General features: G+C 38.1%; 1 protein-coding gene across 3 annotated transcripts in view; it reads right to left on the reverse strand.

The window, feature by feature from the left end:
* The window catches only part of LOC135474108 (transmembrane protein 131-like), a 53,135-nt gene that overhangs the window by 16,104 nt on the left and 14,182 nt on the right, over nucleotides 1-22,849 (reverse strand). For 2 of the 3 annotated variants that reach the window (XM_064754120.1, XM_064754118.1), the window contains exons 5-26: nucleotides 20,856-20,979; nucleotides 18,532-18,645; nucleotides 17,997-18,119; nucleotides 17,569-17,649; nucleotides 15,804-15,954; nucleotides 15,313-15,431; nucleotides 14,491-14,599; nucleotides 13,787-13,892; nucleotides 13,058-13,208; nucleotides 12,117-12,287; nucleotides 11,474-11,584; nucleotides 10,801-10,923; nucleotides 10,441-10,545; nucleotides 10,008-10,094; nucleotides 9,517-9,669; nucleotides 8,921-8,996; nucleotides 7,509-7,626; nucleotides 6,132-6,267; nucleotides 5,572-5,681; nucleotides 4,700-4,778; nucleotides 3,931-4,103; nucleotides 2,512-2,651 (exon numbers count right to left, since the gene is read on the reverse strand). In XM_064754120.1, coding sequence (XP_064610190.1) covers nucleotides 2,512-2,651; nucleotides 3,931-4,103; nucleotides 4,700-4,778; nucleotides 5,572-5,681; nucleotides 6,132-6,267; nucleotides 7,509-7,626; nucleotides 8,921-8,996; nucleotides 9,517-9,669; nucleotides 10,008-10,094; nucleotides 10,441-10,545; nucleotides 10,801-10,923; nucleotides 11,474-11,584; nucleotides 12,117-12,287; nucleotides 13,058-13,208; nucleotides 13,787-13,892; nucleotides 14,491-14,599; nucleotides 15,313-15,431; nucleotides 15,804-15,954; nucleotides 17,569-17,649; nucleotides 17,997-18,119; nucleotides 18,532-18,645; nucleotides 20,856-20,979 — 2,660 coding nt within the window. The remainder of the gene's footprint in view (nucleotides 1-2,511; nucleotides 2,652-3,930; nucleotides 4,104-4,699; nucleotides 4,779-5,571; nucleotides 5,682-6,131; nucleotides 6,268-7,508; nucleotides 7,627-8,920; nucleotides 8,997-9,516; nucleotides 9,670-10,007; nucleotides 10,095-10,440; nucleotides 10,546-10,800; nucleotides 10,924-11,473; nucleotides 11,585-12,116; nucleotides 12,288-13,057; nucleotides 13,209-13,786; nucleotides 13,893-14,490; nucleotides 14,600-15,312; nucleotides 15,432-15,803; nucleotides 15,955-17,568; nucleotides 17,650-17,996; nucleotides 18,120-18,531; nucleotides 18,646-20,855; nucleotides 20,980-22,849) is intronic. The other variant, XM_064754119.1, reaches the window with a different exon arrangement.

The following is a 22,849-nucleotide window of genomic DNA, read 5'->3' on the forward strand; positions in this document are numbered from 1 at the left end:
CAATGGGTGTTTATCTAGATTTAAATAAATCTGTGCTTGAGATCTAGATCTAAAAATATTTAGATTATTTAATGTTAACTTTCATATCCAGCCTTGTGACTCCGGGTGTGGCCGGGGCATTATGCAGGTTTCTGCTGACAAAGCCGTGCTTCCCATTGATTAAAATTTTTCACTGTCATATTAAAGATATAGCCAGGTGTCAGCATCTACTCACAGCGAGTCTTGGTGATATAAAATGTGCATATTTCACCATTTCACAGCAGGCAATCCTTCCTTCACAAACATAAGTAGGCCTACCAGTGGGCATACAGATGATTACAGAAAGCTGCTTAAAAAAGCTGTCAACTTGAGCTTTTGTCTGAATTTTGAAATAACATTTTAGCCATGCTTTTTGTTTAGTGTTTGCTATCTGCTAATAATTTCTCAGGTAAATACCTTTATTGGTTGTTGTTCAGTCTGATGTAATCCATGTACATTGTATAGCTTTCCACCATATATCGCTCAACTTAAATGTTTTTCAAGATAGTTCAGTTCACTCTAAATCTGAAGGAATTAAATGAGGCTTCCAAGGGATGTGAGCAGAAAGAACATAATTATTGAGAATGACATGCCACGTCATACTGGATCATTCATCTCTTCCAGCCCACATTTAGGATAATTAGTGTATATATAAATATGCAGATGGATTATACAATTCACCACAATTCTAAATTTACTGTATATATTATTAGAACAGGCAGTCATGTTGTCTTGGAAACCGTCCATTACGTCCCATTTAACGGGGATGCAGGTGTCACATGAAATGTACGTGGTCTGTGTGTGATGGATGACAGGTATGCTCACATCTTCCGTTTAAGTATTAAAGAGAAATCTGGAGGTGAATCTGGTAATCAGGAAATTGAGCCTTTAAACTTTTTGGTTAGGTCAAAGTGCTCAAACCTACTTGTGAACTGAGCAAACTTTGTTCATACTTTAATCCTATCACACTACCTACAGCCCTTCCCGGCACCACATACCCTGCCACCCTACCCAGAAAACATAGTCTTCCAACATAGTTTGATAACAGTTGGTTTTCAAGTAATTACGATAGAAGTGTGCACTATATACATGAATACTATTCTTCCTTCAAACACCCTGGTAAATAAATTATAAACTATCTTTTTTGACTTTTGACTTATTTGTTTTGTAAAACAGTTAAATAATTTTTGGCAAAATGATGAGCCTCCTCACATTCCCCATTCTTGAGAATCAGCTATCCGATTGATGTCATTCTCCTGCTAACGTAGACACATGGCCAGGGAAGGCTTTTCTGTCATTAAGCCTAGATGGATTTTTTTGCTCGTACAGGCGTATTTTGTGAATTTCTAAAAATCTGCCTAGTGCGTCCGTCCCGGCAAGTGATCTTGTCCACTTCGAAATTCTCTTGTATCAAACACTGTGTCAGATACTAGTGAAAAAATACACCAGCAATTTCACTTAAAGTGTTCGCTCCTGCGAATTTCGGCGATCAAGACATTTGGGCTGACCAAGCATAACAGAATTGTGTTGAACTGTGAAATTTTGTTTGTGTCACATGGTTTACAAGGTCACATGACAATCTAGTGAACATGACCAACGGGAAAATCCACCTAGTGTGTCTGCACCTATGTTGCGAATATTGTCCGCGTATTTCAAGGGCAATTAAGTTCGTCCCTACGAGCGAAAAAATTCCGCCTTGTGTTGCCAAAAGGCAGCATTATTAATTGAAACCACAATCTTCTGAGTTCCAACCACATATAAACCCATATAAGAGAGACTATAGAGACAAGAAGTCGGTAAATTTGAGACACGTTGGGTGGAGAGCTTCCTGTAAATCATGCTACATAAGAATCGACTCATTACCAGGCAATCGACAGACAATGGATACATAAAATTTTGTTCAACCAAGTCACTAAAAGGTGAGAAAGCTAAATCTGAAAAAAATCCGAAATCTGATTCATATACTAATTTGGTACTTAATTTACTGCGTTGTCAACTTGTTGTGTAGAAAATATTTACATGGTTAATACAGCTGAATAGTATCTTGTCAGTTCAGATCAATAAGGCACGACATTGTTGTGACAGACACGCCCCGCTGTGCTAGTGGGACTACTTTTGCCAGGCCAGCTGAGTAGTATCTTGTCAGTTCAGATCAATAAGGCATGACATTGTTGTGACAGACACGCCCCGCTGTGCTAGTGGGACTATTTTTGCCAGGCCTGCTACCGTTATTTCCAATAATCAGCTACGAGGATAGAGAACAAACAAACTCGATACCCATCGTTTGAGTGTTCGTTCACTTCATTTGTTTTAACTGAACCCGAAGCAAACGATTTATGGGGATGGTCCCTTAATTAGGATAAACAAGCAGAATCACCAAAGGATAACAGACAGACTGACAGACAGATGGACAGACATAAATTAATACCCCTGGAATAAAGAAAAAGAAAGCATGTATACTAAGACAAACATGTGAGATGTTGCGTGACTTACTGTCACAGTTTTTCAGATGTTTCTCTGTCATCTCAAACATGAGGGGTGACTGTGAACCCGGCTTCCTGTTGCTGAACCTCATCTCTCCCCTGCCCCCCTGACCCTGTACCACCACCATGTCCACTATTGTCAGATTATTCCTGTAAAACACAACATCGGTGATTAATGGACTGATTTATAGAAAACCATACTTAAGAATTTTTCACTTACACACGTACAGACAGTTTCATGTTTTTGAGGAAACAGGAGTGGTAAAGCTAAACTATGCATCTTTGGAAAGTTAGTGACAACTATTTCCCTCACGTAATGAGAAAACGGCAAATAAATCCTGCAAACTGTCAGGATTACTAAACCAAATAAGCTACTGTATATTTAATGTCTGTTGTTCTTTTTTCTTTCAAAAAGACAAATCAAAAATGATGTTCACTTGAAAAATTGTGGTTTCAATGTAGCTTGCTCAAATGTAGTTTTAATGTAGATGGCTCACATGCAGTTTTAATGTAGATGGTTCAAGTGCAGTTTTAATGTAGCTGACTCAAGTGCAGTTTCAATGTAGCTGGCTCACATGCAGTTTTAATGTAGATGGCTCACATGCAGTTTTAATGTAGATGGCTCACATGCAGTTTTAATGTAGATGGCTCACGTGCAGTTTTAATGTAGACGGCTCACATGCAGTTTCAATGTAGATGGCTCACGTGCAGTTTTAAAGTAGATGGCTCAAGTGCAGTTTTAATGTAGCTGGCTCACATGCAGTTTTAATGTAGATGGCTCACATGCAGTTTTAATGTAGATGGCTCAAGTGCAGTTTTAATGTAGATGGTTCACATGCAGTTTTAATGTAGATGGCTCACATGTAGTTTTAATGTAGATGGCTCAAGTGCAGTTTCAATGTAGATGGCTCACGTGCAGTTTTAATGTAGATGACTCACGTGCAGTTTTAATGTAGATGGCTCAAGTGCAGTTTTAATATAGCTGGCTCACATGCAGTTTTAATGTAGATGGCTCACGTGCAGTTTTAATGTAGATGGCTCACATGCAGTTTTAATGTAGATGGCTCAAGTGCAGTTTTAATGTAGATGGTTCACATGCAGTTTTAATGTAGATGGCTCACATGTAGTTTTAATGTAGATGGCTCAAGTGCAGTTTCAATGTAGATGGCTCACGTGCAGTTTTAATGTAGATGACTCACGTGCAGTTTTAATGTAGATGGCTCAAGTGCAGTTTTAATATAGCTGGCTCACATGCAGTTTTAATGTAGATGGCTCACGTGCAGTTTTAATGTAGATGGCTCACGTGCAGTTTTAATGTAGATGGCTCAAGTGCAGTTTTAATGTAGATGGCTCACGTGCAGTTTTAATGTAGATGGCTCAAGTGCAGTTTTAATGCAGCTTGCTCTAATGTAGTTCAATGCAGACCAACCTGATTAAAATGAGAGAGGTCCTGGAGACCTCATCCGTGGGTTGGAAGCCGACCCTGACCCGCACCTTCATGCCAGGGCTCAGAATGGTGGTAATGCTCTGTGGGTGGGGCTTTACACCCAAACTGTTCTCTATGTGCTTCCTAAAGCCAGGCACAGGATTCTGATCACTCGGCTGCAAAACAGAGAGGAGGCAAGAGTCAAGATGGTTCACAAATGCACAAATATACTGCCGATACGACCTTTGGTCTGAATCAGTAGAAGTAAAGAACTGGGTGCAGTCACATTGTAGAATGACATCAATTCATTTAAGAATGTGCTTATTAAAGTTGGAAAATGATAGGCACCACCCATATCTTGTAACACTCTTTTTACTTAATTCATTCCTTCCCGAGAGAAAGCATCAATCTTTACAGCCTCTTATGATGATGAAATGTAAAAAGTTAAGTCTCCCACATAACGGACCATCTGATCAATTATTGTCTAACACGGCATTAAATCTGAAGAAGGTGACGATGGCAATGAATTCAAATTGCTGATTTGTGTTAAAATGAGTATCTCAGCACAAAAAGGCAACCATTTCTAAAATAGAATAATTGCAAAAGATGATAATGTTCCACAAAATTTTGTAAACATTCTGAAAGCTAATTTATCTGTCATATGGAGTAATGAAGAGATTAACAAAATGAACAGATTAACAATCGCGGAAAGGCTGCTGAAAAAACATGATTTTTGAAATTCACTATTCCAAACCACATACAGTATACTTACATTATATTGTTCCAGATCAGGCAGCCTGAATATGTCCAGGTCCTCCATCTCTATGAAGTCAGCCTGGTCTGGGGTTAACCTGGCAAAGGCAGATTGACATTAGAGTGATCTCCCTTTACATCAAGTATATATTTATACATACGGTACAGTAAACAAAGCCTTCAAGAATTGCACATTCCCCCATCAAATAAATAAATAACCTTCATCCCCTATCCAGAGAGAAAATCATGCATCTAAAATGAATTAATTCATACAATAAAATGAATTAATTGATACAATAAAATAAATTCATGCCATGACCTCAGCCACATGCTTTGAACTGGAGAAGTCTTATTTAAACAAGCATTATAGCGGTGAAATTGCCTCTAGAAGATCTTCACATCCTCTTATACTCAGGCCTCTTACTGAAAGTTAAATTTACTTCATTTATTTATTTGACTGATGTTTCACACTGTACTCAAGACTATTGAGTGGGCAGCATTATGGCGGGAGGAAATCGGGCTGGGGGAAACCTACGACCATCCTCAGGTTGCTGGCAGAGGTACTGGAAAGGCAGCCAGCATGAGCTGAACTTGAACTCACAGCAATTGCTTGGAGTCACTGTGCTGTACTAGTACATGAAACACCAGGCCCCAGAGGCCACATTCAGTTAAAAAAACACATGCAGCATGTCTCTGTGTCAAAAGATAGGATGCCAAATATTTGAACAGACAGACCCACTGACCGACGGAACTTGTATTTAATATTAGGTCCCTGTGCTATACCTTTTTCTACGTGATAAGGAAAAGAAATCTAAATTTTACCATGTCATGTAAAAAACATCTAACCTCATGCCAATACTGTAAGCACATAAAGACAAACAGAGGACTTACTTTGCAGACATCATGTCCAAAACTGTTTGAGGGTTAGGGTATAATGACAGGGGTAATATCTGAGTCAGGACTGGTACATCACCTGGATTCTCCACTAAGAAATCAGACACCTGCAATACAGAAAACAAAACAATCAGTGTTTCATTTGTAATAACTTAGATGTGGTAGAAGTTTACCAAAGAGCTCGCCTATAGGTGACACATGAATGAAAAACTTCAGCTGAATACATAAACTACTTAAACATTTACCTCATACATTTCATGCCGTACACAAGAATTTATATGGGAGGAAACAGGGCAGATCCCCGGGGGGAAACCAACGACCATCCGCAGACTGAGGCTCTTTTGTAACATAATTACACGTACAGCAACCATACCACAGAATTTGCTGCATGCAGTCTATTTTATCATGGGGGCAGCAGTGTTAGAGGAATAGGTTTAACCGGAATTCACTAGGCGTACAGGATTACCGACTTTACTCTATGTGATAACATTCTTAGTTTCTTGTCTTAGCTTCAGTACAAACAACAAAGACGTTGATAAAGAGACATTTATACTTACAGACATATTTCCCAGCTGTGTAAGAGGAAATTTTATTTTGCACTTGCGGACCAATGATGGCCAATGTAGATGGGACTGAGCAGAAAATAAAAAACCACGCACTTCATTTGTGTCCAGCTCTATGGTAACGTTGGCTCTAAAAACAAAAATTCAATGTTCAATGAGTAAACATCACAATATAATACAACTCGGGATTTTTTTATATATTTCATTGCAGTTTATCACCATACTCAAAAACTTTAACGTATATGATGTCGGCCAGCTTCAAGGCTGGAGGAAATGAATGTCCAGTGTAAATGTCCCTCAGGCAAGTTACTGATGAACTTTTCAATGCACATCAAACAGGTGCAACAGTCACCTTATCGATGTTGTTACGAAATTTGTTGGTTATGCTGGAAAAAAGAAAGTGACACACAGGTCTTCTGTATACGTGTACACCTCTGAAACTTACGAGTCTGTGGTCTGACCAGAGCCCGCATGGAGTCAGTGCTAATGTATGGGACTAGGATTCACTTACGGACTGTGCTGAGAGAGCTGGAGTCCCTGGTCTGACTGCATGGAGTCAGTACTAGTGTATGAGACTAGGATTCACTTATGGACTGTGCTGATAGAGCTGGTCTCTGGTCTGACCAGAATCCCTATGGAGTCAGTACTAATGTAGGAGACTAGATTCACTTATGGACTGTGCTGAGAGCTGGAGTCCCTGGTCTGACGAGAGTCCCTATTGGGTCAGTGCTAATGTATGAGACTATAGTCACCAGGGCCTAATCTGGGATAAAAGTTTGGGTACTCATACAACACGGAAAAATGTACATTTTATATGCATTGAATTGCTCCATATAATGGGCTAGATGGGGCAATGTTTTAACTTAAAAAACCTCTCAAACCACTTTAGAACAGTTCTTCACAATAGCACATGTATATCAGATGTTTTGGATTTTACATCATTTTGTTGTGATTTTTGATCATGTGCTGGAGTCTTTGGTCTGACCAGAGTCTGCATGGAGTCACTACTAATGTATGAGAGTAGGGTTAACTTACACACTGTGCTGAGAGAGCTGGACACTGGTCTGACCAGAGTCTGCATGGAGTCAGTGCTAGTGTATGAGACTAAAGTCAACTTACATGCTGTGCTGAGAGAGCTGGACTCTGGTCTGACCAGAGTCTGCATGGAGTCAGTGCTAATGTATGAGACTAAAGTCAACTTACATGCTGTGCTGATAGAGCTTGACTCTGGTCTGACCAGAGTCTGCATGGAGTCAGTGCTAATGTATGAGACTAAAGTCCACTTACGTGCTGTGCTGAGAGAGCTGGACTCTGGTCTGACCAGAGTCTGCATGGAGTCAGTGCTAGTGTATGAGACTAAAGTCCACTTACGTGCTGTGCTGAGAGAGCTGGAGTCTCTCCCATTTCTGCTGTAGCCTTGTATACAGATACTGGTCTGTATCAGCCACTTCCTTGTCAAGGGTCAACCCCAATAACCATTGATGGCCTGCTGTAAACCAAAAACACAGGAAAATGTATTACATGTATATCGCAGAGAAACATCTCAGGAAAGAAAATGACATAGGGGCAAATATAATCATGAGCAAATTTTACAATATGCGTAAAGCTATCAAAATTCATATTGTTATACATAATAATAACACTGACTGGGAAAATTCCACATATTTATTTCTCCACTAGACTGGTGGTAAAACCCACACTCAAGAAGGTCAGAGGTATGGTTTGCTGGTTGAGGAAAAAGGCCTGGAGCAAATGTCTGCCTTCCGATTGGTAGCAGACAAAATTCATGACAAAGCTGCAGCCAAAACAGCGAAAGCTGAAATCTCACTGGTCAGGGGCCAATCAGTTACATGAAAAATAACAACCCAGCCAGAACACCTAGTTGCACCGACTATGCAGGAGAAACTGGTGAGAGGTACATGTAAACTATAATTCTAGGTTGGGATGGGATGGTGAAATGTATTTTTATATTTTTGCTATTGTGAACCACGCATGTACCTAAATGCATGCAAGTCTATTTCACTACCAATGTTGACATGACCTGTACCTGTACTGAACATGTGTTTATTATGATGTACTTTTCCTTACCTTTTGCTGCGGGGTATAGCCTCCTATATCAGCAAGGAATTTACTGTATAACTTACTGAACTTACCTGGAATCCAAATAATGCTGTGACACACGTATTAACCCCTGCATTTGCCCCCATGTACCAGTAATCCATGTAAGACCTTTTGTAAATGTTGCGGCGGCCATGTTTTCCTTCAGCAACCCTGCTAGTCATGTGACTAGACTTGTAAAGTATTTTAGCCATCTTCTGACATTTTACTGTGTTGTAATGCTCTTGTTTATGCTCAATAACATAATGTAATTTTGGTTGTATTATAGTTTTTGTGAAGCCCTGAAGTTTGCCAGTCCAACCAATGTTTTGTCAAATGAAAAGGTGCATAAAATGGATTGAAAGTTGCTCTTCCATATGTGAAAAGATTGAGGAATTAGAGTATGTAGTACTGAGAGAATACTGGCTGACACAGCACAGCCCTGATCTGTATTTATCAAACATCCTAAGACCAAAGTCACAAATTCGAACATTTATAACGTTTTGCTCTAGGATATTTACAATTTGTACACCGGTTCTTTACTACAGAACAATGTACTAACCACAATTTGAGTTCTTTCCTTTCCTGAATTTGTCTTTTTAAGGACTTTATGACTTGATAAATACGGGTACTGGACTAGCACAAGGTTACTGACTATAATGACGTGATCAGCTAAAAGATTATACCTGCTGTGGATGTGGGCAGTCCAACATAACAATCTTCCTTACACTGCCTCTTTGCATCAAAGTAAATTCGTCCAATCTGAAGAAAAAACAGTCCAATATTCCAATCATATTTTTAGCTTAAAATTTCATTTATTTCTTATTTTAGCAAAAAAAATAAACAGAACAGTTTTGCAAATCACTGCTACTGAAGTTGTCTTCAATTCTTTAAACCCACCTCAGCAAAACACTGATCTTTACATTTTTACACTAATTACAGCTATTCAAAAAGGCTTCCATTTCTAGACTGGATCCACAAAGTAAAAGCCAATCAAATTCGGTGTGGCATGACCTTCTTCAGAGTTGGATCTGCACCAGACTAAACACACACAGCGTGTACTGTAACTTCAGTTCACATCTGCAAGGTCAGGCTGGAGGATAACACACCTAGGTACCTAAAAATATCAGAACAACAAACCCTATGAAAACATTGGCTCACTCAGCAACACAAACGCTCTTCCGAGAAATGCACTTGATGACCAGGCATCAGGCCAAGGCAAAAGCACGTCAGTCATGTTTTTCTCGTTTTTTTTTTTATTCCTTAATTTGCATGAACCTACCACTGTATCTTCCTGAGGTTCCAGCTGGACAGGGTTAGGACCTGGAGGTTCGTAATAAAATCGGGAGTCAGGTGGCTGAAATGTCACCTGACGAACTTCCATGTAGTTCTCAAACGAGCTGTGGATTTTTAAAACCTTAAATGGAATTTTTCCCTGAAATGAGAAATAACATTCCATTGAATTTTTTTTTTTTTTGTTCTGTCCATAGATGAAACCAAATTTCCAGCATCCTTTCATTACTTTATGAGGATAAAAATCTACATTCTACTTGGTCAGAAAAATTACCGGGAACAGAAATCTGCCACAATTTCCAACCTGGTAAAGACCGTTGTAATAAATTTGCTGCAGGTGGAATTTTCCATATTTCCTGGTTAAAACCAGTAACCTGCAAGGAATATTTTCACATACATGTTATAGTTATCACAATTCAAACAAGAGCAAACAATTCTGAGCCTGTGTGATTTCCAGGACTACAATCCAAGCTTACTTACTGGATAAGTTTTATCAAACAAAAGCTTTTCTGGAATGGCATTCAAACTTCCTTCTGCAGTTCTGAGTGTCATTGGAATAAATAGATCCTGGAATATAAATAGAATAAAAGATTAGACTCATACATAAATGGAACTAAAATCAAATGTCCATTCCTTACATACAACATTTGACCTAAAAATGAAGTTACTCACTTCATCTGATGAATGAGAGTTCAACTGATCTAAGAAGGTGTTTCTAAGTGAATTTCGGCACTAAAGATAATATTTTAGCACCTTTATTTGTTACCAAAATGCACCACATCGGATGGGTGTTTGGCAAATTAACTTGAAAAACTGACATAAAAATGGATGCTTTGAAAACTCAATTGAAATCTCAGTATTGCTTCTAGATTGTAAACACATATTATGTGAAAATCTTCACAAAAGTTCTTACATCAAACTGTGTGGACATTATAACCTCTGCTGCAAACGCCCCCTCATACTTTGGAGCCACCACATTTACGCTAAATACAGCAAAATGGTATGGCTTTATGATCAGCTGAAAAACACAAGCAGAAATACCTTTTAACCACTCAATGGTCAAAAACACCAACACAACAAATTTGAAATAACTGTCCTCAAACAATGTGTAAATTTCAAGCCAGATATTCAGAAAGTTTTGTACTCTAAAGTCATGTTGACCTTTACAGATGACAATTTACTGTTATATGTAAACAGCTGTGACCAAATTTACACAAATGCTGACAGTGCAAACACACCCAACTGAAAGTGAAAGTAGTTCAGGTATACATACTGGATCGGTCTCCACTTCAGATACATTGTACTCTTTAGACAGGGCTGTACCGTTCCCTTTCTCCATCCCTAAAAACTCCACCACTGTCCCGTTCATGTTGGAACTAAACTCTCTTAAATACACCTGAAAACAAGCAGTTTCACATAAATTACTGTATTCAAGATTACATTTCATTTATGATCAAGTCACTACTTTTGGATGATTCAGAGAGTTCTACTGATCTCAAAAAGGTGTTCTCAATGTTGTATCCTGCTGGAAATATGTAAATTTAGGCACCAGACATGATAACTTTATCTGCTCTAAAAATGCACTTTTCAGAACAAAGTTGTAGGGCTAATACAGTCCTTATAGCCCTATCAGGAAATTCCACCGAAACCATTCTGTAAGATATATAACACCTTGGTTATTAATAATTCTCCTATATCAACTGTATATAAGATCAAAGTATACGATGTTGAGATAACAGCTCACAAACACAGACACTTTCTCAATACATGTTACATTGTTGTGCAAGCAAAACCCAGCTGTTCATAAAGGAATGACAAGAATAAAAGACAGATGCACAAGCAAACAGCAACTGAACTCAATGAAACATTCCCTCCTTTCAACATCAGTTTTTGATTCAGAAATTTGGAGGACTTGTTTTTAATCAACAGAAACAGAGTGCAGTTACCGGGACAGGGTTATCATTCCTCAACGTGAAGGTCATACTGCGCTTCTCCTCCACTCCCATAGTTCCAAAGTCAAGCTGACCTTTGAACTTCTCCGGTCGGTGGGGTATGATCTAATATGTATACAAAATGGTAAAAAAAATTAGTTTTTGCTTGTGGCTAGATCAATTAAGTTCTTCAACATTCTCAGAAAACTATACTAAAAGATATTGTCTTTAATAAAAAACAAATTCAACATGTGCTGGATAAATTAATTTTTTTTAAAACTTTACATGGCAAAATCCAAATAAAAACATATCACGTATGTAACAATTATCCAACATATTCAGTAACACTGGCTCAAATGGGTAAACGCACTCCTCTGTATTATTTATTTTGCATTGCTAAACATGTAATCATAGTTTTGAGTTTGGATCAGCACAGCTGTATAATACTGCATTACAACTCGATTACGACCAAGTCTGGCAAATTTCAATATGAATTTTCAGACTTTTCAAAATTGTCAACAGCCTCTACACAAGAACCGTACCTTCATTATCACCACACCCTGTTGACCTGACAGTCTATACCTTGATTATTAAATTTAGATAAAATCAGTTTTCCATCGCAGAAACTCAGTTCATCAATGCACACCTGTACACTCACCTGTAGTGCACCGTTGTATACTATAATAGGTATAACAAAGGTGGATGCGTTTGTGTGAATGATCAGCTTGGTATTCATGTGGATCTGTGTGGCATTGGGGTGAAACTTGAGGAGAAAAGGTATGGCCGTCTCCTGCGGCCGCAGTACCACTGGAGCAGAGAAATTCAGGATCTGAAACAGGTCAGAAATACAGTCAATCACCTATAATTACAACCAATTTTCCACCAACTATTAAATCAATTTACTTTACCAAGGTTTAACAGTAAAACACATATTCTTACAGCAGAGAACATATTTGGTGAAGAATTCCCTGAAATTATGAAATGAATTAGTAGTATCACGTCAAATTATAAGTTATGGCAAAATTAATAATATACAATATACAAAACAATAAATAATACAAAAACTAATTATTCATGTTTTTCATTAATATTTCAAATAAAATAACCTGGGAATTTTGCAATAGCCCTAATTTTTCCAGAACATACAAATTTGTCCATAGAGAATAATGTCCTCAGAATATGTCAGAAACAAATAAAACATCCTACAAACTTAAGAATATTTTGTGTTTTACTGTACAGAGGTATAGAAACATGTATGGACAAATATGTGTGACACTTCTAATCTCCAAAGATGAAAGCAATGAGCTGTTCAAAATCTGGAAATCTCAAAATTATATGCAAAGTTTTGTAAATTATCCATTATTTCTCAGGAAATTAGACAAATCTCTGTACCTCAAGACTGTTTTAATACAGAGAAATTTGGAATCCAGCAAACACAACCACCACTAAAGAATAATATCTGAAGGAAGGAATATGTACTGATATGCCTGCTTGCAACTGGACAAAATGCAGTGCAAAGCACATACATGTATGTCTCCATGTCTCCTTATATGCAGGGTCAAAACAATCACTAGATGAACATGTAGGGCATAAACTTACAGTAAAATACATGAGCACTTCTGGGGGTAAAGTAGCATTGTAGAGAACAACAGAAAAATTAAAGGTGTTGGTAAAGTTGAGTTTGCGGGTCTGGTTGATTAGCGCCAGGTGGCTGAAGAAGTAGGTGTCAGTGATGTTGTACACCAAAGAACTGAAAAACAAACCAGGACAATTCAGATATTTTACATCCAACATTATTTATGCAATACTTAACAATGGTTCAAGCAACTTTTTGCTCTGACAAATGAGTTACAGAACTTATTATATATGCAAAACTTATACAGAGACAGGGCTGGTTTCACACTTGATACTAACATTAATACACAGAATGAAGCAGCACACAAAATTTTACCAAAACCGCACTATATCTGGAGCAGTTATCTGCATACAAATCTAAGCATGGAGTACACACAGGCCCAAAATATATCCTCCCTTTCATGGAAGAGTGGGAAAACAAAATCACTTTGCCGCCAAGGTCACAAAACACAGTGAGTGAAAAATTGTCTGATCAAATCTTACCCTCTAAACAAATGAGCTTTACATTAAAAAATTAAATTATTATTTGATAAAAGTAATACATGTACTTTTCAAGTAGTTTGCCAGTACAACTAGATACTGGATGTTTCTGTGAATAAAACTATTACAATGCCTAGAGTTTAGCCGTTTTAAGCTACAGAACAATGTCTGGAAAGTCAAAGGCCTCACAACTATGTACAACAATATACGTACCCATGGAGGACATTTGCCTGGTAGGGAGTAACAAGCTTGAAGTGGTTGCTTTTAGATTTGACAATGATCTTCCCAGACCACTGTTTTGGACTTATAGCTTTGGAAGCTGAAAATAGAGGGAGAGAAAACAAACGAATTGTTTGCCTTTGAAATCACTGTGTGTGGAACACAGGCATTGTTAGGATTGGAAACACTACTCCTATAGTCAGGATCTTGCTCACATTTCATGTGAATGTTACTTTCTATCTATCATCCGACCAGCTCTGAGGGTTTATGACATTATTAAATCAGAAATTAGAACCTCATCAAAGTGCTTATTTTTGGAGTGTACTGGAAATAGAACTTCTGATAAATTTTAAAAAGCATTCGTGAGTGGGTGAATTTTAATCCCTTCCCTGCAAAGAAGCTCCAAAAATGTATTCCCAAGTTTGACTTACGCTATTTCTTCAACATTTTCAAGTGTTTAAGGGCATTAGGGCGGCTTAAAAGGCTATTTATCTCCCTGAACCTTTTGAAAAAGGGGGATAATTTATCTCAAGTGGATCTGCAGACATTAGAGCTTCACAGAAAATTTTACTCTTTAAGTCTAGGCAAAGTAATGTCCTCAAGATATGTTTAATACAACACCTGGGGCACATGTGAAAGGTTGAAAAATCGTGTTAAGTCAGGAATAGCTCGGGAATAATTTCTGCCTCTAGACTTACCTTTAAAAGTAATCTGTGCCACAGTGGTGAACCTCATCATGTCAGGTGGGAGCCTCACAGGTCTGAAGTCCACACTGACAGCCTCATTCGCAGGCGACAGTAGGACACTCTGAAACACACAGGTGTATCATTACAACTTGTCATCCAAAACAGAGTAAAGGTTCTGCATAAAGATGTATATTTAATTTATTTATCTCATTGGTGTTTTACACCGCACCCAAGAATATTTCACTTATACAATGGTGACCAGCATTATAGTAGTAGGAAACTGGAGGGAGGCAAAGATGTACTACCAATCTACCTACAAGTAGACATAACTGTATGACCGATAAATATGTAAAGCCAAGCAGACACCAGAGTAAACACTACTTCACTGTCAGTTTCAGACAACTCTCTGGACATAAAGCTTCAAATGGGAGAGGGAACCTTCCCTGCAATGACTGAGAGAAGGCAAACCCCCACATTGACAGATTTATATGTACACTGAAACCTTGCTATTAGTGAGTTATCTAGACCCTTGTTACCAATAGTTTACCACAAATATGCTATCCCCTGCTTTTAGGCACCAGTCTGAAGTACACAGCACATGCATCAACCCTAACTTGAGCTTTCACTTACATTAATCAATCTTTGTGCTTTTTACTTACATTAATCAACCTTTGTGCTTTTCACTTACTTTGAATCACCTGTCATCAAGCAATCAAGAAGGAAAAAATACAGATCTAAATTAGACCCCTCTCTTCTAAAATCATACTGTAAGATCCCCTATTCATTTCTTGTGACACTAATTTTCATTAATTCAAACGCCAAGCACCCACTTACGGTGATGTGTATAGCCTTGTTCCCTGAATTCCCCAAATTCAGCTTAACAGTCTTCGGTTCATCCAAAGTCCGCAATATGCCAAAGTCTAGCATCTCTAAAGGGGAATATATACCCGGGGCTGGAAGGATGTGATACAACAGACATCAGTGAAAACGAGTTTAGCATAAAATTTATTTATCTGATTAGTGTTTTAACATTTCACATATACGACAGCAGCCAGCAGGTTGCAGGAAAACCTTTCCATGTATGATCGGAAAGGAAGCCAGTATGAAATAGACAGGATCTTGCAGCGACTGCATTTGTGGAAGGCTCCTAGGTCATTGCACTGCGCTAGCAGGTTGACCACCAGATCCCGAATTTAGCATGAAACAAATGCAGCATTTATCATCATGACTCTAGAGTTTCTCCCACAGTGTACACTACCTGTACATGTATATCTTAAGAAGTTATATTTACGACATTTTATCATGAAGTTCCAAGCCCATCTCACCTGCTGTAACCTCCACTTCCACAGGCAATATTAACAGCTCGCTATCTCGCTCCTTGTTTGTTTTTATACGGATGAATGCTGTATGATTATTTTCTGTTCTACCCACAAAGTTCGCTCTCATTACAGGCTTGGTTTCAAATGGTGGGATTTCCTGAAAACATCCATGTGACAAAATTCAGTATAACTGATTATTGTAAACCACTACCTAAATTCTTCAACCTTTTCAACCAGCTGCAATAATTTACACAGTTCTATGAAGGTGTTATCTTTATTGACACAAACAAATCTATTTTGGCATCATTTCCATAATAACTGCATGCAGAAATTCCACTGAAAAAGGGCTTTAGTTGTTGAAAAGGTTGAAGATTTACAATAAATCTGATTCTAAAAATCCTATTTCCTCATGTCAAATGAATATTTTTTTTTTTTCATGAGTCTGTATTACACAGCGGTCGCAAATTGTGTAATGCCCATCAGCCACAGTGAAAACATAGGTCGCCATGGTAGATGTGCTTGATGCAATGTTGCAACAGCTTTGTAAAATAGGTTCCAGAATAGATTTATTTATTTATTTGATTGGTGTTTTACGCAGTACTCAAGAATATTTCACTTATATGATGGCGGCCAGCATTATGGTGGGAGGAAACCCTGCAAAGCCCGGGGAAAACCCACAACCATCTGCAAGTTGCTGGCAGACCCCCAATGGTACAGATGGTGTAATGTTTCTGGACACTGCTCATTATACCCAAATTCCACAACCTTTCAACATATGAAAGATCAGCTTTCACATGTGAAATTTCTACACATTTGATTTCTAATTTGATTTTGGATACAAAACTTCACTGGTTCAATTTTACTTCAATTTTATCAGTCAACACAGAATAAAGCCTTCAGAACATGATTGAATAAACACCTTGCAAACGTGGGAAAAGTTTGAAGAATTACAGTTTTTTCCCAGCAGTATGTGTACTTCCTATACATCGATCAATCAATACATTGATCGTGTCCATGTAATAATGCATACAATGTAAGTGTAAGCATAAAAATAACACAAAACACCTGAAATGTGGTTGACTGATTGATATTTAAGCATATGCTAGAGAAATTGCCACTTTTATCATGAGGTTATGGTATGATAAACCATTTTTTTACCATTCAAAAGTGAAATAAACCAAAGGCCTTTGTCCCCAAGAAACTCTCGACCTTGAAGCCGCAGTTGAAACAGTTTCAAGCCTGCAACCTCATTGGTCTCAAGAGTTTTATTTATTATGTACCCCATTCACACGGCCAAAATTTAATCTGGATCTAAATCTGCAATGGCTTAATTCGAAGCCAGTTGTGTGATTATGTGCGTTCACGTGATTACGTGGATAAGCCCGTTTTAACGCAGTTTAGGAATTTGTCCGCTCACACAGTCACAATTAAGCCTGTTTAGTAATTACGACATGAACCTGACCTCCAGGTACCCGGGGCATTTAATCCAGTTACCGTTCAAACGACACAGATAAACTGACTCAAGACCTGAAACTGGCTTAAAGCTATGTCACTAGCTGGGGCAAATAAACTGGATTAAACATGCCCTACCCGGCTTTGTGTTCACACGAGCCGCATAAAACTGGCTCAGAGACACTTTCGGATTTAAACCTGCTTAAATTTGCCAGTGTGAACAGGGTATTATATATACATATATATATATATATATACAATTGGTGTTTGTGCAATAGGTCGCATCATACAGGATACTGTAAACAGACTGGCCACTTACCCACAGATATTGGGGTGCCTCTTTCTCCCCTGTGGGTAACTCCAGGTGTAAATCCCCATCACTGGAGTACATTTCCAACACCTGGCAACACACACATATTTTCAATGTAAACATAGCCGATCTATAATCTTTGTACGTGTACATGTAGAGTATATTTACATATATCATACAAAATATGTCCATGTATCCGATTCACATTCATTTGAACATTATACAATATTCAGACATTAATTTTACTAACAGAATGACTCTACAAAATCAATACCAAAATCAAACAGGTCTTGAAATTCATATCCCTGAGATAGGCTTCAGGTCTGTTACGGAACACCTTTCTGTCAGCTAGAGCACTTATTATTCTGTTATGGTTATGAGGTAACAGGTGTAGTGAATGTTCAGCAAAATCATAACACCTGGTGAAATAAACTCACCTGTAATGTGGAGCTGTGTGGGTTATGCATGTGAATCAGGGGAGAAAAACTACTGTTAACAGGAACTTTGGCCCCCAGGTAGGGCCTGAGCCGGTAAGGATTGGGCACCCCCACCCCAAATACCTGCAAAATGCACAGTAAAAGAACATCTGAACGTCAACATTCCGTGAGACACTGTTCTGATTTGAGCCTTCAGTGGAAGCTGCATACGTAAAAAATACCACAAAATATACAGAAACTACAATGCTGGACCCAAAAAGCTTTGGTGTCTGTCAATAACAGCTAAATATGAGAAACCACACTTTTTTGAAAAAATAATTTTCTCCCTATACATGCTATGTGTATATATATATATATATATATATATATATATATATATATATATATATATATATACTTACTACATTGCTGAATAAAACTGGCATCAAGTTAACAAATTTGGCCATTCAGAGGATTCATCAAAATGTCACATAAGTCTTTTATTCATTCAAACTGATCAACAGTCACATGTACAATATGTGTTACATGGGATTACCTGGTATTTATATGAGCCCTGGGAGGTATGAATGAATAAAGTATTTTCTACATTGCCCACTTGTCGGGCCAGAAAAACCACATCAAACGTTGTATTACCCCCCGGGGGAACAGTCTGTAACAAGAACAGAACGCTGATTAACAAATGCATGGACTGACTGCTTAAAAAAATGGTTCCAAAGTTCTTTTGCCTCTTTAGAGAGAACCACAACTGCATAATACAAGAGAAACCTGCCAAAAAATCCAGGCATTATATTTAAATTTCATGAAAACAAAGTGGGTTAGATCACTGCATGTAAATCTGATTATCAGAAATGAGAGAATTTGGATATACGTTCATGTAAATTCCAAGATCATGTTTTGCACAGGAGGTGTAACTTAAGCGAAACGCATCTGTCATGACCAGAAACCTGTGATACATTGTAATGGTGGTTATGTTTGACATAGCTTTACACATACTCCTTGCAGAGCACATGTTGTTCTCTATGCTTGCTTTATATCATTGCCACCACTAGACAAGCTTGACCTCTGGACCTTATGTGATGCAAGTAGGCTGAGGCGCATCACTATTACCCTTGCGCAGAACTATAACCCGTATTTGTCAATAAAATTGATTAAGGTTTTGGAGTTGTGTTGTGCATACTTTAGATCAAGACAACGCACTTGTATCGAGCATTATCTGAAACAAAGGCTGAAACAAAGCATTTGTGTTGTGTGACATCACTTCCTGCCTCATCACAGTGACCACTGTGACTACTGTGAACGCAGCGTTGTTCGAGATTTCTGCACAAAATCTGCTATTGGTGGCAGTGGCGTAAAGCCAATGTAGAGCAACACATGCGCTGTGAGGAGTATGAGCTTTATACTCTCACCACAAAATGGGTCCCAGAATGTAACTTTAAGTGGTAAAAAAGCAATTCACACATAGTGAGCAATTTCAACATAAATAAGCACGTATAAAGATCAACAATGTAAGTATCAAGTGACAAGGCATATATATTCGTAAGTATTATAATCATAGAAACTGTGTTACAGATAACGTATGAAGAACATATATTCATAGTGCGCCTTGACAAAAGAACTCCCAGCATTCCTTGTACTAAATCATCCATCCTTATACATGTAGGCGGACATTTTCCACGGCAAGACATGGTTCAGCGAGCATCATGGCCAATGCATGTGGGTTCTTTTCTATTTTGAATTAAATAAATCTCGAAGACGACAAACAGTGTCCTTATCGCTTAACTGGCTCCTTGTGGCATTAACAATAAGGATCAGAAAAATATAAGGGCATCACACAAAGGTGAAAGTGGACTGAGAAAATCAACAGAGAAACCGGGCAAGTCTGAGTAGAAGTTTGGTCTACTCAATTTATATGGGTTAAATTTGGATGTCAACTTATAACAAAGGACTTATTAACAAGTGGGTGAGGGAGAAGAGGTACAGGTAGGCTTGTACTGAAGTCTTGAAAAGACTGAGCAATATCTCCACACTGCTACTGTTTACCCTCAAGACGGCTGATCTCACACAAGGCATGTTGGATTATCCGTTCTCAGATTATTGTAAACATTAGATGCAGCTACAATATATATACATTATTTGTATATTATTGTATGATATTGTTATTTGTATATTATTGTACTGTATATTGTAATGCAATATCCAAGAATTTGGCACTTGCACATGTATGCTGGCAGTCAGTGTTATGAGTAGAGGGATCCCGAGTGCCTGGGGTAAACCAAAGACCTTTCCAGAGCTACTGGCAAACTTTCCAAAGTGTAACATACACACAATGTACTGGTGCAAGACACATGGTCTTCAATGATTATCAGACTCTATAAATCAAGGCCTCACAAAGAGTGAGAGCAGGGAACTCCCCAAATTCTCAGCTCAAGACAAGGATGAAACCCACACCTCCTGTGTCTTTAATGCTGGTATCGATTTATTTATTTATTTATTTATTTGATTGATGTTTTACACCTTACTCAAGAGTACCTCATATGACAGTGGCCAGCATTATGGGGGGAGAAAACTGGGCAGAGCCCAGGGGAAACCATCCATAGGTTGCTGGCAGACCTTCCCAGTAGGCCGGAGAGGAAGTCAGCATGAGTTGGACTTGAACCCACAGCAACAACATTGGTGGGAGGCTCCTGTCATTGCACCATGCTGGTGCGCAAACCCCCTCGGCCATGGAGGACACTTTGTTAGCCATGGAACAACAGTTGATGTCGCAGGTGCAATGCACAGAGGTCATGATGAAACACCAAGTTAAACAAGTAGGCTTATTACAGGACAAGGTTACAAAATAAGAAAACTAATACTTACTTTATCTTGAAAAAAAGAACAGTGGAAGTGAACTGTACTCCCAGATATTGATAATAAATATAAATTATTTTTGTTGTCTAAATTTTGTACTGTAACTTGCTCCATTCGTGGCATTCCAACTGGCCTGTGAAGGAAAAGAAAAAAGTTGGTAATGAAAAGTCTCTGCATTGGGTGATGTAGTATGATTATACCATACCATATCATACTAACCTGAAGTGATTACATTACCCAATACAGCTCAGGACCAAGCTATGTCCACATGTAGAGTAAATGTGTGGTTATTTTACTCAAAACATTTCATCTGTACAAAAATGTTCAGGTTTGTCAATGAAGTGAAGGTGCACAGTTTCCTCGAACATAGCCCCTTCTTTATTTATTTGATTTTTACGCCATACTCAAGAATATTTCACTTATATAACTGTAGCCAGCCTTACGGTGGAAGGAGAGCAGGCATAGCCTGGGAGAAACCCACAACCACCTACAGGTTACTGACAGACCTTACCATGCAAAACCAAAGGAATCCAGCACAAGCAGGACTTGAACTCATAGCGAATGCACAGGTGAGAGGGTCATTGCACCGTGATGGCATGTTAACCACCTTGACGAAAATTTGTTTAATTTCCTTATGCTTGGATACTGAGTACTCAACAATACTGCATAATCTTACAAATATTACGATTATTCTGTAGTGGGTAAGTCACTGGGTTCTGGAAAACACTGCTTTTTATGTCACAAAATAGTAACAAAGCCAGCAAGTGTTGGATCAAAGAATCATGAACGTGGTATAAAGTTGTACATTAACCTCACTGGTTCACTCTTCACCCACGCTGCAAGTGCTTTAATATCTTTTTTGTGATGGTGAAATTTTGATGACCTTCCCTTAACTTTAACACAACTTTTAACAAATGCCTACCAAAAGGAAAATACATGTACACTGTACTTGCAAAATCTTTCCTTGGTGATACAGTAACAGTTAATGTATACAACACCCCCAAAAAAACAATGTACAGTAATAAATGTGATGCAATTTAAATGTGCATGATAATGAAAACAACATACTGTTTGTATGTAAAGACACTGAAACCAGAAAAGTCATTTTGATCATCCTCCAGTCAGCTTTAGAATGTACAACTCCAAAATGTACATGTACCTAGTCATTTGTAAGGAGCATGGGAAAGACAGTTTCAAAACTTGTATTTGGTTCACAATTTGGTTTCCTGTTCATCTTGTTTTCCTATTGTTAGGGATCCTGTTCTCAAAACGGGATACCTATTGTAATCGTTCTGTATTTTCTTATTATTATTTTTTTTTCTCACCGACTTTATAAGCAGGAGATCTCCAACACTGTTCAACATACAAGTCCCAAAGTTTGCTCAAATCATCTGTCAGATACTCTCTAGGTACAATTTCTCCAATTTTTTTCTAGGTCATGTGGTTCGGCCACCATATTGAATTTTGAGTGAAACCTTTGAAAGTCTTCTCCTCAAGAATCACTGAAAGAACTTCTGAAAATTGATATGCAGCTAAGCTACACCATTGGTAGTTACAATAAGTTTTCAAAAATCATTGACTTCCGGTCAAAACTTTGACGTCACAAAAAGTTTTGAACTTTGAATTTTTCTTAACGTATTCTGGTGTATTTTTTGCATATCTTTGTAACTTTTCGAGACATAGTCAAAAAACTAAAATTAGTTACGTAATTTCAAGGGAGTATAACTCAAGAACTATGGGCGCTACATTGTAGAAATGTGCAACTTTCACCAAACTGTAGCCCAAAACATGCTCTTTCAGTAACATGCCAACAGATTTGAGCTACGATCATTATTTTTATTGTTAAAAGCGTTTAAATTTTTTTTCTTTCTTTTCTTTTAGCACTCATGCCTGTCAGTTATGTCAGAGTTCGATCCTAGCTTGGCCAATGTCAGGCGATGAAAATGTTGTGAATTTAAACGTTTTAAGTACGCTGCTAGGCGTAGTTGGATGTTCTGATGGAC

Source organism: Liolophura sinensis, chromosome 8, assembly GCF_032854445.1.
Source record: "Liolophura sinensis isolate JHLJ2023 chromosome 8, CUHK_Ljap_v2, whole genome shotgun sequence".
Lineage (NCBI taxonomy): Eukaryota > Metazoa > Mollusca > Polyplacophora > Chitonida > Chitonidae > Liolophura > Liolophura sinensis.